Source organism: Oculina patagonica, chromosome 2 (assembly GCF_052425735.1).
Source record: "Oculina patagonica isolate OP01 chromosome 2, crgOcupat, whole genome shotgun sequence".
NCBI classification, from domain to species: Eukaryota; Metazoa; Cnidaria; class Anthozoa; order Scleractinia; family Oculinidae; genus Oculina; species Oculina patagonica.
The window spans coordinates 29,840,974-29,857,002 of NC_135759.1; the positions used below are offsets into that span (position 1 = coordinate 29,840,974).

Genomic DNA, 16,029 nt, shown 5'->3' on the forward strand with positions numbered 1-16,029 from the left:
TTTGACTTTCTTTCTTTGTAATTTAATTTAACAGTCAGTTTTCAGTCTGCCTCATTTTTGACTCGATTTCTAGGTTTACTCCAAGTTCTTGCCAGGCTAGGCCAGAGTGCATAAAGTTTCATTTAGTCTAGACAAGCGCTTTTTACGTTTTCTTTTTCTTCACTGATGCATTTTGATTGAAGCTTTTTACTCACTCAGGGAAGAAATTGTGTATTTCAATGTTACCAGGAAAAGATGAGCTAGTCCCTGGGAATTATATTGCTAATGCTTAAGAAGACAGCTAGCTCTTTTTACATTATCCGGGCTACACCGAATTCAAAAACCATCAAGTAAATCTCTCGCTAATAACGTATGCAAATGAAGCTGTCAAAAGGCTAGTTTAACGATGGAAATTGGAATAATTCCTGAGTTATAAATGGAACTTTGAAAGGCATCAGACGAAATTTAACTGAATAATCTCTCCAGGGTGCAAAAAAGGCTGACTAATCTTTTAGATAGAGGGAGTATTAAATGAAAACAACCGCTCAGTGAGGTTAACAACCAAACCTTTTCTACCCTTGGAACAAATCTCTTTGAAACTGTAACTTATGGATAAATACATTCATGCTGTCAAGCAAATTGTTCCATATTGTTAGCCCTTTGTGTTTACTTTCCATTTTTTCAGTTTGACGGGGCTAAGAGTTTTTTTTAATTAGATGGCTTCCGCGGAAATGTAAAAGTTTTCGTAGCCTAGATATCGAAATATGTGGTGCCTTCCAGCATATTTTCTAATTACTTTTTCCTTAGGATTTTGTCATGGGAGAAATCCCCTTCATTGTGACAAGTCCTTTTAATCTTAGCATGATTTTATTTTTTCTTGAAGAAAATTGGTTCGAAATATGATAACTTCCAGTGAAAAGGTTATTTGTACTCGAGACAAATCCTCCGAACCAGTTAAATTGGCAAATACGAATGGTTGAACAATCTTTCTGCTTCTCGTCTTCTAGTATCCCTGCATGCAGGTAACATAGAAATCTAAACATTACCATTTTCCTTAATATTTTGATGTACATGATGGGTTTATAGATTAGTTTCTTCCCGAGAAATCGACATACTGGCCAGCCACATGGCAATAACATCTTAGCCAAAAGTAACACAAATATTCATTGATTATTATTATTTAATCGAACGAAAACACGCGGGGACCTGCGGGGAAACGCTTTAGAGCAACGTAAGTAGTATAGTGAAGACCTCATCGATTTAATGAAAACCTCAAGCTATGCCTCTGAATCAACATCTAACAGGATGGCACAGCAAAGACGAAGTCACCAATAACAAAGATAAAACTGGGAAAATAAAATCGTACGCCAGTTGTTAGCCCGCGGCTACGGGGAGACTAACGATAGTGCTTCTTTCGACTCGTTTCATTTTAATAAAAGATAACGTTAAGTAATAAAGATATTTTACTAAGATAGAACGCACCGGGCGATGCTGCGATAAAATTAGCTAAAACTAGAAAAGTAAAATAAAAAGGAAACTCGGGTCAATAATTCTGTAGGGTGCATTTTGATCAGCAATGAAAGCGAGGGTGTATCGTTGTAATTGCGCCTCGGGGTCGGCAGCTCAGCGACGTCTGTCGAATATTGGACTTGTAGTTCGTATATACAAGAAATTTGTTCAGCTGTGAAGCAGTATCTCTTTTGGGACATGAAGTAAACAGATACGTGTTTGTTGAGGGCCAGGCTGGGCATGGACGTGTTCAATTAGCAGGTGCTGTCAGTGATGTCAGTGAATAAATTATAGATCATGGAGATATACACGTACGCTGAGCGGAAAATCTCCACTGATCATAACGAAGAAATCCTCTTGCTTTTTTTTTCCTAATTTTATTTTGTCGCTCGTCGCAGGGAGATTCCTCAATAGCTTACTTTTAAAAAACTGATAAGTAGGCCTCCCCTAGTGTTATGCGATCGACAACCCAGGAAATGTCATTTCGTTTACTCCGGCGTGCTTTATCTCTGTATGAATATTTCTGTATAATGCCAATTGAACCGATCTTTTATTAACCACAACAGAGAGACCTCTTGCGAAGACAGGGAATTTAAATTTATTTACTAGAGGCTGATCTGAGTAGTCTTCCAAAGGGATGTAATTATATTCAAACAATTACCAAAACGAAATAATCAAAACTCTTCAAGCTACGCGAACGGGGCTTTCAGAAAAAAAAAATAGATGGACAAGAAGAAAGATTCAGGAAAAAATCTAAAGATTAGTTCAAGTGGCATGCAATAAGACATTTAGCAAAATAAAGATAAGCCTTCAACGAGATGAAATTCAATTTTAAATTGAACTGATTTGATTACACCACAGTCATAAATTTCTCATGCATAATTCAATGCGTCTATACTCTCCCAAACATCAATTCTATTCACTTAATTTTCCCGGCGCGCGAACTGTGGAATTACAGCAAGATCCCTTATTTCCTGTAGAGCTTTTTTCAACACTTCTTTCACAATTTCAAAGCATTCGAAAACCCGAATCTGTTTATTAAGGGTTTGTGCTTCAAGCGTTTAAATACAAGAATTAATCTTTTATTGAGCCGTTCGCCAGATATTCAACACGGAAACGCGAGGGAAATGGCCCAAAGAGATGACGTTGGAGAAAGTCGAATCAAGCGCATAGATTGGCTGATGTCAAGAGAAAATGGAGCCGTAAAATCTCATTGGTTTTTGCTTTAAGTGCTTGTCAATTGTAAAAAGACAGTTGTGCTTTCCAGGGGAAAGATATTACTGGCGATAATTCGGACCTGAGGGAAGCTATCCGATTCCCAATTGTTCTGATATTTGACGCCAGGTGGACGGCTAAGTAAACATCGCGGTTGGAGAGCGTTTACGTTTAAAAACCGCGATTTTAAAACCCCACCTTCATTACAGAATCATCGTTGTTGCTGTTGGCGCGTGGCGAGAGTATAAAATATTAAGAAGCTTTGATTCTTCGTGAAGGCAGTCAGTCAAAGTCAAGCGAAAAGCGAGAAAAGTGTCACTTCACGAGGGTAAGTTTGGATTAGCTCTCGGTAGCTGGCAGTTATGGATACATTGTCTACAGCTAATCAAAACACATCGAATACAGACAGGGTAAACGGCAGTTTAAATGCGTCTTCGACCGGTACCATTAAACCTATCCTTGCGGAGCTGTTTCCCGTGTTCGGCGTTCTGATATGCGTTATTGGTTTGCTCGGAAACCTCTCCGTTCTCATCGCCTTCTTCACCCACCGTCGACTGAGAACAAAAATCAACTGTTTCCTGGTCAGCCTGGCGTTTTCGGATCTCCTCCTGACAGGGATATCTATACCCCTGGAACTGGAGTATTTTATTCGAACGGAATTCATCCATGGCGTCGTCATTTGCGAACTTATGTACACCGTTCACTTCGTCGGTTTGTCGTGTTCATCGCTCAACTTGCTTGCGGTTAGCGTTTACCGCTATCTGACGATCGCGTTTCCGTTTTCCATGAAGCTCGTGCAGCCAGTTCGAGTTATGTTGGCAATAGCAGGACTGTGGATGTACTCGGTGATTACAGGGCTGCTACCATTGATGGGCTGGCGAAGCTTTCCTACTTCACTTAAACTCAAGCTCTGCTTGTTTGCCGCGGAACCAGAATACGCTCTCTTTATCCTCAGCGTCAACTGGCTGTGTCCGGCCGTGCTTGTTCTCATCCTGTACGGGTTGATCTTCCGCATTGCCAGAGTCCATGCTATCAAGATAGCTAAACACCAAGTGCTGGGAGAGTACGAACGCATTCGCAGTCCCCTTTTCAAAGGCGCTAAAACCTTGGGGAAGATAGTGGCGGTGTATCTCATTTGCTGTTATCCTTATGTTATCGAGGCCATCCTTACAATATCAAAAGCACCAGTCTCGATTCCAAGGGAGTTACACCTTTTATTCCTTCTGTTCTACTACGCAAGCTCGGCGATCAATCCGTTTTTGTACGCCGGACTTTGCACGGATTTCCGAGAGGTGTTCAGCGAATGCGCAAACAAGGGCTGCAGTAAACTGTCCGTGCTATTTCAACGCCTCGCTGCTTTGCCTCGTCGCATCGTTTCTTCGCTGTTCTCAGATGCTAGCGAAGAGAGCTCTGTCCACAACTCAGATCATGGTCGTCGACACGGGCGAGAACGCGTGCGAACACGATCTGGAAGTTCGTCGTTTCAGCAGCCAACTGTTGCTACTTTTGTATGAATGACCGCTAGGTGTTTGGTAAGTGAAGAATTGCCGTTGAGCAAATGCCGTGAAAAAGAAACAGTTGAACTGTGTGGGCATAAAACTACTGAAAGGGAGCTATACTGTTCAGTCTCTGAATCTGAAATACCCTTTCATTGGAAACACTGCAACGAAACAGAGAAACAAAACTGATGACTACGTTAAGAACGGAGGAGGTCCAAAGTTGAGAATCTCACAAGAAGAGCTAACTGGAACAGAATAGTAGAAGGACATAACGTAACATGACGCTCAACGGGCGCTCAACTTAAATGGTTTTTAATTTGAGGACTTTCTTCAGTTGTAGAAGTCTTTGATTGCGTCTCTTTAGAGTGTAGAGCTCACGTTTCCACTGAATTTTTATAATTACCCAGCTTAAATTCAATGGTAATTGAGCTTCTTGCATATTTATTTGGTTCGGAGGTGAACGAGATGTAACAGACAGAAATCTTTGCGATAGAGTCAGAGCTGATTTGAAATCAGGGAGCTTTACATAGCGCTCGAGGAAAATAGAACTAGTGTGAGCATATTTAAAGCCGGTTTAATTTTTAGTTGGAAAGCAAATGTCACGGTAACAATCACAAAATAAAAACTATTTAGTATAGAATCAGTTTTGCTGATAACGTAGCATCAATTTTTTTAAGCGTTTTCCTTACATTGCGCAATCTCGAGAAGATTTGAAAAACATATTTATCATCCACTGTATTCTTGTCAGGATAATTTGAATCATCGATTTCCACCCACATTCGGCGGTATGGCACGCAAACCGGCTATAAACAAGTCCTTGCTTTTTAGTGGAAACGTGTAGGTGTAAGAGAGAATAATATGAAGTTGATCTACCAACTACACTGAGGCATACATGCACTGGCTTTTTAGTGGAAGCGTGTAGGTCAGTGCAAAATTTAATTAGCGTAAAGAAACGAGTCTTGGCACAACTTGCATATCAAACTGTAGTGCTTGCATATGCAGTTTATCGTATACGTAAAAGAGATCTGGTCTGAACTAGAAATTTTTTACAGCTAAAAACTTTAATGATTGATGAACTGAATACTCAAACTGCATGTATGAACATGAGCTTGTTGGTGCCCAAATTTAATTCTCCGAATGAGGAGATTTTTAGTGCGAGATGAACAAAAAGTAAATAGAATTTACTGCAATTATCAGTTTTAATTTTCTATCATTTGTGCGTGTGTGTATTGTGGCAAGAGTTCATTTTCCATCGTTGTGTACAGCGATCTATCTAATAAACGCTATGTTTTCACGTTGAATCGCTGCCAAAGACAACAACAGGAACACGAGTGAAGAAATCGGAAATAGTAAATCATTGTAGAATACTACGACATGTCTGGATCTCAGCGCATTGTCGCTAATTGTTTTCATGGAGTTTTGCAGCTTCTGTGATAAACTCTCGAAGTATTCCGACTCGTTCACAGTCGGCAAAGTCAAAATAAAATGAAAATTTTAATTGCAAATTAAAAAGTCCCTTCTTTCTTTTTTATTTTTTTGTTTCGTTTGTTCATGGCCAGGTGAAGTAACAACACTAAAAGAAATGCCTAAATTTACTAGTTACCATCCAAACAGCACGCAACTTTATTGATTCAAGCAGGTTTCTATCAAAGCCTCCCTGAAGAGTAATTGAACCGAATGAAAAACAAAATTAAAAACCGTCACTTGGTGACAGAGATTTATCTTAGCAAATCAGTCCGTTCATTTAGTTTTTGATGGATAATTTTGAAGCGGAAAGGGAAACAAGGGCATCAAGTCCGGCGTATAACATTGTTAATGAAAGTTTGAGTGCTTCATTTAAGCACAGTAGGGAAGATAACCTAGTTTTCCTTCTGGTTTCCGTCTTAGTGCAGGAAACACAATGTTGTTATCAGAATTGAAAGCTTTGAGAGTTTGAGTTATTTGCTCGGTTAAAATAGAAGGAACAAATTCATTTCTAAGAAAGTAATTAATGTTTACACAGAAGTAGAACACGGTGACATCGGAAAACAATAAGTGAAACCCACTTGAAAGAACAACTTAGTAAATATTCGCTGTGTCTTAGCAGACCAGTCAAAACCGATAAACAAACCCACCCCTTGAATGGCGAAGTAACGTAAATTATTGAAATAGGCATCTCTTGAACGACAGACTCTTTGACAAGAAATGAATTTCCAGAAATGTAAAGAAAAAGAAAGAAAAAACAGTTCAAACGTACAAAGATGTATGATTACCACATAAGCACAACTGAATCTATTTAATGTCGGTGAAAGTGGGAATATTTTTTTTAAAAAAATGGTAAGTTTGCTTTTATTACAGAGTTTGTTTAGTGTCAACTTTTTACCAGCCCTTTTGAATAGAGAATGACGTGTTTTTCTTGTTTGCTAGAAAATTGAACTCCTGTTTAATCCGGTGTAGAACAATTCGACAGCTTTACGTTCAATTTGTTGTATATTGATTCTCTCTTTCTGCTGGCTAAAAGAACTAGTGTATACACGTGTTTTTACTTTTAGCCATCGCTTTGTAGCTACCTCTCTAGTCCTATTCTATGACTTTCAAGCCTGGATTGTTTCGAAAAGAAAAGACATCAGTTAACGCATTGAAAACAGGAGACACTGATTTGCTGTCCTCAATGATCGCTCTGACGATGTTTAACTATCCACCCACTCCACCTACCAAAAAGAAAACGAAAAATTAAAAAATGTTTGATTTGCTGAATTAAATTTACGTGTGTTTTGAATTGAATGAATTGCGTCTGCAGCTAACGTTTAGCAAACCTTTTGAGTTACGCTGGATACGTCATGGGGCGCGTGCAGCGGAAAAAATATACTGACAAGACACTCAGGAAGAACGCCCATACCTTTAACGGAACACTGAGTACTTGAAACAATTAAAAAAATCTCTAGTTAACCTTGACACTTTGTTGAAATAACCTTGCTGATGATAAAAGGGAATTTGACAGTAAAGTCTGCGGGGGAAGGACTCACTAAAGAGGCTCACTTAGTGAGCTGTAAGAGAAGTTTTCGGCCTCGCTTTGACAAGTTGTGAAAGGAAAATGGAATTCATAATCATGCAGCGAAACTTCCTAAAGACATGATTGTTATGCTGTAGTCGACTCGAATCAACCACGCCCAGAGATAACGCTTACTTTGAAAAATAATGAAAATTTTGCAGTTTTTTGTTCCCAACGATTTTTTCGTGTGTTTACCACCGGTTCAGTAAAATTTAACTGATAATGTTCAGTGCATCTGTAAATCACAATTTGGTCAGTTAGGAGCCCTGAAAATAACGTTTAGCAAGTTCACTGAATTTTGTTGGCTACAACAAAAACTGTCGACAAAAACTGGGAATAAAGTCTTTGCAGTGAAAAATAGGATTGACCAGTAGGAATGAAAACTTGATTTCTTGTTTCGATATGTCTTGAAAAAAGACACCCCGAACCCATATTGTTAAAGACCTGCTTGGTTTATATTTTGGAAAATTAACGGCCGAGATAGCAACTTTTTCCTCCTAGGATTCTTTATTTTCTCATATGCACTGCAAATGGAAGAATTAAACAAAAATTTTCTGATAAAGCTTCACTGTTATGGTTTTCTTTCTGATTAAGCAGACGACGTAGAAATGAGGAAAACGTTTGAGGGGAAGAAGAAGAAATACGGATGTATTCCCATTTTATCGAGAACAGTAATTTTATTCGAATAACGTGTTTGACGCTTTCATTATGTGAGCAAATAAAAAAAAATCTTCTCCTGAGTTTACCGTGACACGAAACTAAAGAATGGGCAAGCTGTCTTGATTTTGAAACCTATGAGACCATATAACATAGCGGATATCACATCGTGGTGACAGCAAGCGATTTCAGTTTTACGTTTATTCCAAATCGCGTTTGCAGATTTGTTTTCATCGTTAGCTAAAGGAGCGGGGGGCTCCGGGGACTGTATATCATTTCATTATCAGCATACAGTCACTGTTCACCTCATTATTTGGAAAGTCACTCTGAGCAAGAGAGCGAGAACATTCGACATTTTAACGACTTAAAGCTGGCATAAGAGAATGACCTCGCTTGGTGCAGGTAAGCTAACGGTTTTAAAGAGTTAACCCAAACAGATTGCCTATTCCAATCGTTCAATTTTCAAGTCCATGAATGTTCTGGTATACGTTGCTTTTCTGAAATCCCCTTTAGGAACCTGTCATTATTTATCACCTGGGGTGGGTAGGAGGAATTTTGATATGAAAATAAACTGGTTTTACCTGATCCCCCCTCAAGCACCTGCTATGTTTTTATGACCCCCCCCCCCCTTCCCCCCCACCAAAAAAAGGACACGATGATTCCATATATACCCCTTCTCAACCTCGTTCCCAGGGCTTTTCCCTTGGGGATTTTCTCGCCCTTTTCAAAATTTCCAAACGAAAAGCCCTGGAAACGAGGTTGCACCCCTCTTGTTGGGGTCGATAGTGTACGTTCTCCACATGTCTGCGTGTTATTCCTGCGGAAACACTTGGGAAAATGTTTGAAGACTGAAAACAGCCCTGAAACTGAACCAGTGTTCCTTGGCGTGTTATTTTACAAATTCATAAAATAAATACCAAGCCATTTTTGCACCTGAGCCTGGTTGTAGGTGAATAACGTAGTTGTGTTTAGGGCTTTCCACAAGTTGCTCGGCAACTTGTGGAAAAGTTCTTCAGGATCGCGGAACTTGTGGAAAGCCCTAGTTGTGTTTGTAGACTTTGTAAGCAAACAAGCAAAATTAATTAAGTGTTTGTAATATTAGGGGGGTCCGGGGGCATATTCCTCTCCAGAAAATTTTTATTTTTGCGGAGTCTCCTAAAATTGCAGTAAATGCGCTTCAAACGGCTACCCGTTTTGAATTCTATTTACATTATACTTTTACATGTGAGTTTGTTGTTCTCGGCTCCGAGGGTTTTCTCCGGGTTCTCCGGTTTCCTCCCTCCAAAAAATCCAATTCGAACGAGAATTCGAGGGCACAGGTTTTCGTCGAAGACGTTACGTGCAACCTCGTAAAACAAAGTTGATTTTTATTTATTTGCGTGTTTTCTGGACGAGTGTATTTAATTTGGCTGCTAAAATAGAACGGGTTAATGTATTCTAACCAATCGTAGCAAACATACGTCATCTTTTTGTTGTTATTTTTCTTTGCTTAAGAGTCTCTTTTTATATTGTTAAATTTCAATGAAACAGTGAAAAATGTCTATTACGATATTTCTATTTCCTCACGTAAAATCGTATAAGAGACCTTGGCGGCTTAGAAATGTTAACGGTCCGCCCTCAACACCCCAAGTAATACAAAATTTAATTAACTTTCCTTAGAAGACGACGAAATCGCGTTTGTATCTTATCATCCAACATAGCCTTAGTCCAGTTCCTGAACTCTCTCTTCCGCCACTTTATAGGGGCTGAACCCAGGCGCGCGAAGAGAGATTCCGGGATAACTTTTATGCGCATGCGCCAGTTTCCCCCCCCCCCCCCAAAAAACAAAATTGGGGGAAAAACCATAGTTGTTTTGTAGCACTTTTGTAAACACGCGCGCACAAATTGACGATTTCAACTATGCGACCGTATACTAAAGCTGGATCACCGGAGCATAATTTCTCCAAGAAAGTCCTAGCTTTCCAGTCACTGTCTACTATAAGTAACGGCTAAAACACTTCAAATCGCTACCCGTTTTGAACTACTCCTAGTTTTGTAGCTGTTTACGATTTGAGATAATAGTATTTGGATGCAATTGAGCACAATTTTTTTTTCTTGCATTTATTCGCGCGCTTGGTCGCGTAGTTGAATTCGTCATTTGAGCGAGCATTTTTTACCGAGCGCGCGCGTCCCAAGCAAGTGACGCCACACTCCTCGCTTCTGATTAGTTCGTTCTGAGCATGCGCATGCAAGTTATCCTGGACTCTCTCTTCGCACGCCTGGGTTCAACCCCTATAAAGGGCGCGCGGAAGAGAGAGTTCAGGGACTGGACTAACATAGCCTGGGTAGCAGGCGCAAAAAGGGGAAGGGGAAAGGGGGGAGGGGGGAAAAGGCCACTCTGTTTTCCCTCCTCGAATTCCTTCAGTCCTCCTAGCTACCTCCTTCCCCTTTAACGCCTGCTACACAGGCTACATCTAACATAAACTTATCCAACATCATATACTTGACCATCCATCTTGCCAACCAAACTGACAATTATATTGGCTTTTACATATCGACGCCCATCTATTCGGATCCGCTTTATTTGTCATTGGGGATGTACTTCGGTAGCAACGTAAGAAACGAAGCCAATAGCAGCGCATGGTCAGGCTACAAACTTTGAGGCCACGAGGTGAGGGTCCTGACAGTGGGGGTATAAAATAATCCAAAATCCCATTTCCCAATATATTTTTTACCCAAATTCCGTCCATTCCCTTTTTTGTTCGTGATTTCCAGTCCCACTGACCCAGATCCCATTTTTCCAGTGAAAACAATTACCTCACGGTTAGAAAGTTTTCCCCTCTCCCATCTAACCTACCCCACCTAGTACCTGCCGGCATGAAGCTAAACAGCTTATTGAAATGTTAATCTCTCGCTCAGAAACGGAAAGAAGAGATATAGTAGGAACGAGGTAATTTGTTTGTTTCTTTTTCCCTTCCTGTGAGAAAAAGAGAGCCCTATTTTAAGTTGCCAGGCTCAGCTGCCATCTCAGCGGTCTCCTATGTATAGGTGTTGAATAAAGCGCGAAAATAGTTTCCCCTTTAGTTTGCCTCACAGGCGCAAGCATGGCCAAAATTTGAAGTTGATTTTTCTTTTAATATTCTTATCTCAACAAAAATTAGTGTTGTTTTTTTCGAAAGAATAAAAGGAAAACGCTTTGTATTTTAATGCAGGTTTGTAGACTATCGCACCGTTTAGTAAAAAGTAATGTCTGCAGTCAGTTTACAGCACTGGATATTTGCTGACCCTTTGCCAGAATAAGCAAGTATCTGGTTTCGCTAAGATTATGTTGATCACATGATCTCACTTTACGTTCTACCCATCACACAGTCTCAAATCAATACTTTATCTCTTAGAGCGTTTGATCTTGTTTTTCCGTGAACGGCAAACCGATTCGTGTGTGAACGCCAACCTGTTTTGTTCTACAGCGGTGATTAACAAATCTAGCATTCGCATTTGCCACAAAATTGCAGCGGTATAACTTACAGAGTGCAGTGTGAGAAAAGATATATAGGAGACGACAAATATGCTGTCCATGGATAGACCGTTTGGATAACTGGAATGAAACAACAGCACTAGCCAGCACTACGGTCGATTTTTAAGAGATGAATGGCCAAATGGATTCTTTCGACTTTACAGGTCTTGAAAACGAGGAAGATGAACAAATAGAAACTGAAAGCAAAGACATAAACTTTGAATTGGGGCTGGGAGGTCACATCCAGCGAGATGGCAGTAACGCAACTACTCCGCGAAGATTCTTGTATGGGATTATATCGTCGGGATCTTTTCTCAAGAGCGTCGCTTCCGTGGCAGGTATTTGGCAGAGCTCAAACTGTTGGTCTGTCGTATCAATTTTGATTACTATTCCTCTAGTCCTTTTTGTTTTAATCGGGGAGTCAGAGATCGTATTCTTTTGCAGAAACAGAGGGATCACTTCAATGATACATTTTGTAGTAAAACCAGAGGATATATTGACCTCTCAACCGATTCGGACGACGACCAAGATAAAGTTTTGCAGCTTCTTCGTTTTCTCTCAGTGGCTGCTCAAGTATTTTGTTTCGTAGCCATGAGCATCTCTGTGCGGAAGAGTCTTTTCAAGTCGCAAGCCATGTCGTTAGACCAGGCTTACAAACTCGTTAAACCGGCAGAGTGGGTCATGGTGAACGTGCAGCTACTTGGTTTTCTGATCCTTATTCTGACGTCAAACCTACTTAACTTTTGCTGCTCCTTGAATGGAAAGTGTGACAAGTGTGACCCGTTTGGAGTGATCTTCTATTCTTTGTTATCGATCATGTTGTGGCTCACCGTGGTCTGCTGTCTAGTCTATGCAACGGTTGTAAACGGCGCTATTGCCAAGGCCCACAAAGGCAACGACCAGATAATTGAAATGGAAGGCGGTACGGTCAACGACGCCATTGAAATTCACCAGCGATTTTGTAAAATTGGAATGCACACAATCAAGATGTTCCATGTATGGTTTTTGCTGAATTCAGCTTGCTATTTCTGGCTTATCGTCTATGTCTTAGTAATTTTTTTATTGCCAGCTAAGAAACCGGATTCGTGGACAGTCTTTTACCACTTCAGTGTTTTGCTGTTCTATTCGTTGTTTGCTTTTCTTCATCCATGGCTCACAGCTGCGAGACTTACGCGCACGTATGGAAAGCTAACAAGGAAGTTGAACACAACTTTTCAGTGGAAACCAAATCACCCGTTCATTGAGCGATCAAACCTCGACAGCTTTATACTTTATGCTGCTAACACACAGTGTCAGTTCTCACAGATAACTTGCAGTTCCAGTCTTCCATATATATCAGTTTTCCTGGCATTGTGTGGACTGGGACTAAGATATTTTCAGTAGTTACCATTTCTCCTTGCACAGGATGGATGGAGTCAACCTCGTCCCCAGGGCTATCCGCGTGGTACCCCCCCCCCCCGGTCGAATCCTGGGGACGAGGTTGGGATGGAGTGCATAATCTGACAATGGACCACAAAAAGAGCCCTCACATCAAATTAGAGGGTCAAATAAAACGTCTTACTACGAGCTATAGGATAGCGATTCATCTAATATAAGCCATTACGACCACCTACCTTGTTCGATAAGTTCAAAGGTACCAATGCGGGAGAAGTCTAGGGCTAAACTAATTGCATTGATGTTACCGAAAAAGAAGGCTATACCTCCCCCGAAAAAAATGGTGTTTTTTCTGGGGAGGGGCGCGGTGAAATTAGTTTAGCATCAGGACATTTTAGTTCAATAAAAGCTTGGTTCTGACAATGTTTTGAATTAATTCAAACAACGAAAGTAAGAGGACACTTTAATGGTTATAGTTTTCGGATTTATATTTAGACGAACTCCACTATCCTATCCAGCTCATGGTCTTACCTGCTATCAACGCGTCCTTTGTTTTATGGCGGCCATTTTAAATTTTAAATATACTGTCAGCTGGTGCGATGTTTAGAACCGAGAAAACTAAGAACATGGCATGGGATGAAACTAAAATGACAGCGTTCGAAATCTGCATCTAAATAGCCGAATGGGCGAATGTCACGAGAATTATTCTGCGAAAAGAGAAAAGGTTGAAAATAATAATAGAGAAACTTAATATTTTCTCTTTTTCTTAATTTATGTTGGCTTATATTTCCCCAGATGTTCCTAACTGTGCATGTGCAAAATTTTGACATCGTTTTAAAATGTTTGATTGGCTGCATCTTTCTGCCAGTTGGGAACACAACAGTTTGCGCGAGAACAAATAATCGAGAGCTATTAGACATGTTAGTAATTAACTAATTCATGCTACCTTTTTTCTGCCTTGTACAAAATTATCTTTCAATGGAAACAAAAACCAATAGTCTGCTTTAGGTAGAAAACGTAATAGTGGTAATCTAAGGCTTTAAAAAAAAGAAAAAAAAAACAAGAGGGAAAACCCCAGGTTTGTCAGTAAGATTGAGACCCTAAACAACAATTCATGCAGTGAATGCTCTGATTGAAGAGGCGGACTGGCGAGAGTTTCTGCCGCCGCTTACAAGTTAAACATTCTGTTGTATGGGCTCACTAGCCGACTAGCTCATTGACTGCCGGCGCCCTACCTTTTTTCCCGCGCAGGATCCAACGCAACGGTGCTTTTCTTTAATTGCGCACAAAGAGATACTCAACAAATTGCGACCACGTCAGACCAAAATACACTTAAAGATGAATTCCAGTCCGTACTGCGCAATCTCGGCTGCAATGTTTATGTGAGCCCACACGAAGGGAATGTTTACAAGCAAAACTAAAAATTCCGCGACAAACTTACCTTTTTCTTCATTATTAACGCCAGATATCCTTGCAGAACAAATAATAACGAGTAGAAGAACCTTGACGCTATTTCAAACCGACGTTTTAGCTCATCGGAACTTCTTGAACGAAACGAACTGTAATGGCGGACTAAAAAACGTCATGTATGCTGTCACCGAAGTGTAACGTTTCAACGAATTCAAAACAAAAACGTTAACAAACCCCGAGTCTGCGCAGTACGGACTGGAAATCATCTTTAAGTTACAATTCAAGAATATCACGTCATGATTGCTGTCACATCAATTTCGCTTTTTTTAAGGCAACCGTATAACTTTAGAATTCCGTGCCTAAGATTGTTTGAAAAAAAAAGTAGGGCAACTTTATAATCGATTGAAAAATTGATCCTTTGCTGACAACCTCGTCCCTAGGGCGCTTTTCCTTTGCTGAGTGATGTTCTCCTTCTAAGCATTTGATCCGCAATTGGACCAGCCAGAGGGCCTGTTCTACGGCTTGTGCTCCATTGTTTAGATGCAATAAACAACGCTCAAAATAACAGTGATTATTTGTCCGTGTGACGTCAACCATCTTCTTGGCAATTACTGTTGCCACATGTTATAAAAAACAAACATGTAAATACGCGGTTCTTGTTTTCTATAGCTGATCAAGAAACTATAAGTTATATTTAGGTAAATGAAGGTTTTAGTCAGTAGAAGTGGCGGTAACTCTGTGTACATAGGAAATTTTAGAGTGAAAAATTAATCAAACGAAAAACAGTAATTCAAAGTGCGAATATTACACAGCTGTTACACAAACACGGCCCAAACATTAGAATACCTAGGAAGACTAGGAAATGGTCATGAAACACAATTTCTTCAAAGGAAAGTTGCCGGGAATTCTAGCTTGATCGTCAGAACTTAATCAGTTCGCTGATAAAACTATGTAACCCTGATACAGAGTATGTTCTGATACACTGAATAACCCGGCTCTTTCATAGAGCTTTAGGTTGTCCAAACTAATAAAACCAAACATTATTTAGAAGAATCGAATTGACCATGTCCCTCCCACAAAACAACCAGATAAAAACTTTTCTCTCATTTTTTTCCTAGACTGAACAACTCTACTCTGACTTTTACGAGGCGCACAGATGTGAAAGGGAAGTTGTGCTCACTGGTGCCTAGAAACGGCCTTTATTTCAGAGACATTCAACTTAGCCTTCCTCCTGTTTTGCCGCGCTGGAAAACAGTTGGCTGCGGGTTAAGTAAAATATTCTATGGACGGAATTTTTATTGCTGTCAGTCAGTGAGGTTGTCTTAAGTTGTTCTTCGCCAGGCAAGAATAGTAATGAACGGCTCAGAAATAAAATGCAAATACGCTGTGTTTGTCAAAAGCAACACAATGGATGTGACAATTACCGATATTAATGACGACGAATGTTCGTTGTTTTTAAAAGCACAGAATGCTGTGCGATAGTTCAAGCATGACAGGGGTGTATTATTTATAGAATAATACAAAGCCACTGAATTGTGTTGCGGCGAGTTACGTTAATTTAAATCAGCAGAAAAAAAAACATAGAGGTTTCAATGTTGTTCCAAGAAAAAGGTGAAATGAAAAACACAGGTGAAGATTTTTAATGATATTTCTTCGTGCCTGTTAAGTGAACTATTCATGACGTCATTCATTCAAGTATTTTCGCGTGCTAATATGTCATATTTTAATAATAGCCGCTAGCTATGGCGACATTTGTTATTCTTTCTTGACTTCTCCGAAGCAAATTTGTTTTCCTTTACTTAACATGCTCTTGTTCTCTCTCCAACCCTCCATCATTGTCAGTTATAAAGTAAGGTCATTGC

At 40.0% G+C, this 16,029-nt stretch overlaps 1 protein-coding gene and 1 pseudogene across 1 annotated transcript; both read left to right on the forward strand.

The window, feature by feature from the left end:
* The first annotated feature begins 1,825 nt into the window (after positions 1 to 1,825).
* LOC144644020 (histamine H2 receptor-like) lies at positions 1,826 to 5,831 on the forward strand. The gene has a single exon (XM_078503422.1). The coding sequence runs from the start codon at positions 3,066 to 3,068 to the stop codon at positions 4,215 to 4,217; it is 1,152 nt and encodes a 383-aa protein (XP_078359548.1). The 5' UTR covers positions 1,826 to 3,065; the 3' UTR covers positions 4,218 to 5,831.
* Positions 5,832 to 11,234: 5,403 nt separating this feature from the next.
* Positions 11,235 to 12,833, forward strand: LOC144641954 (uncharacterized; annotated as a pseudogene).
* The last annotated feature ends 3,196 nt before the right edge of the window (positions 12,834 to 16,029 follow it).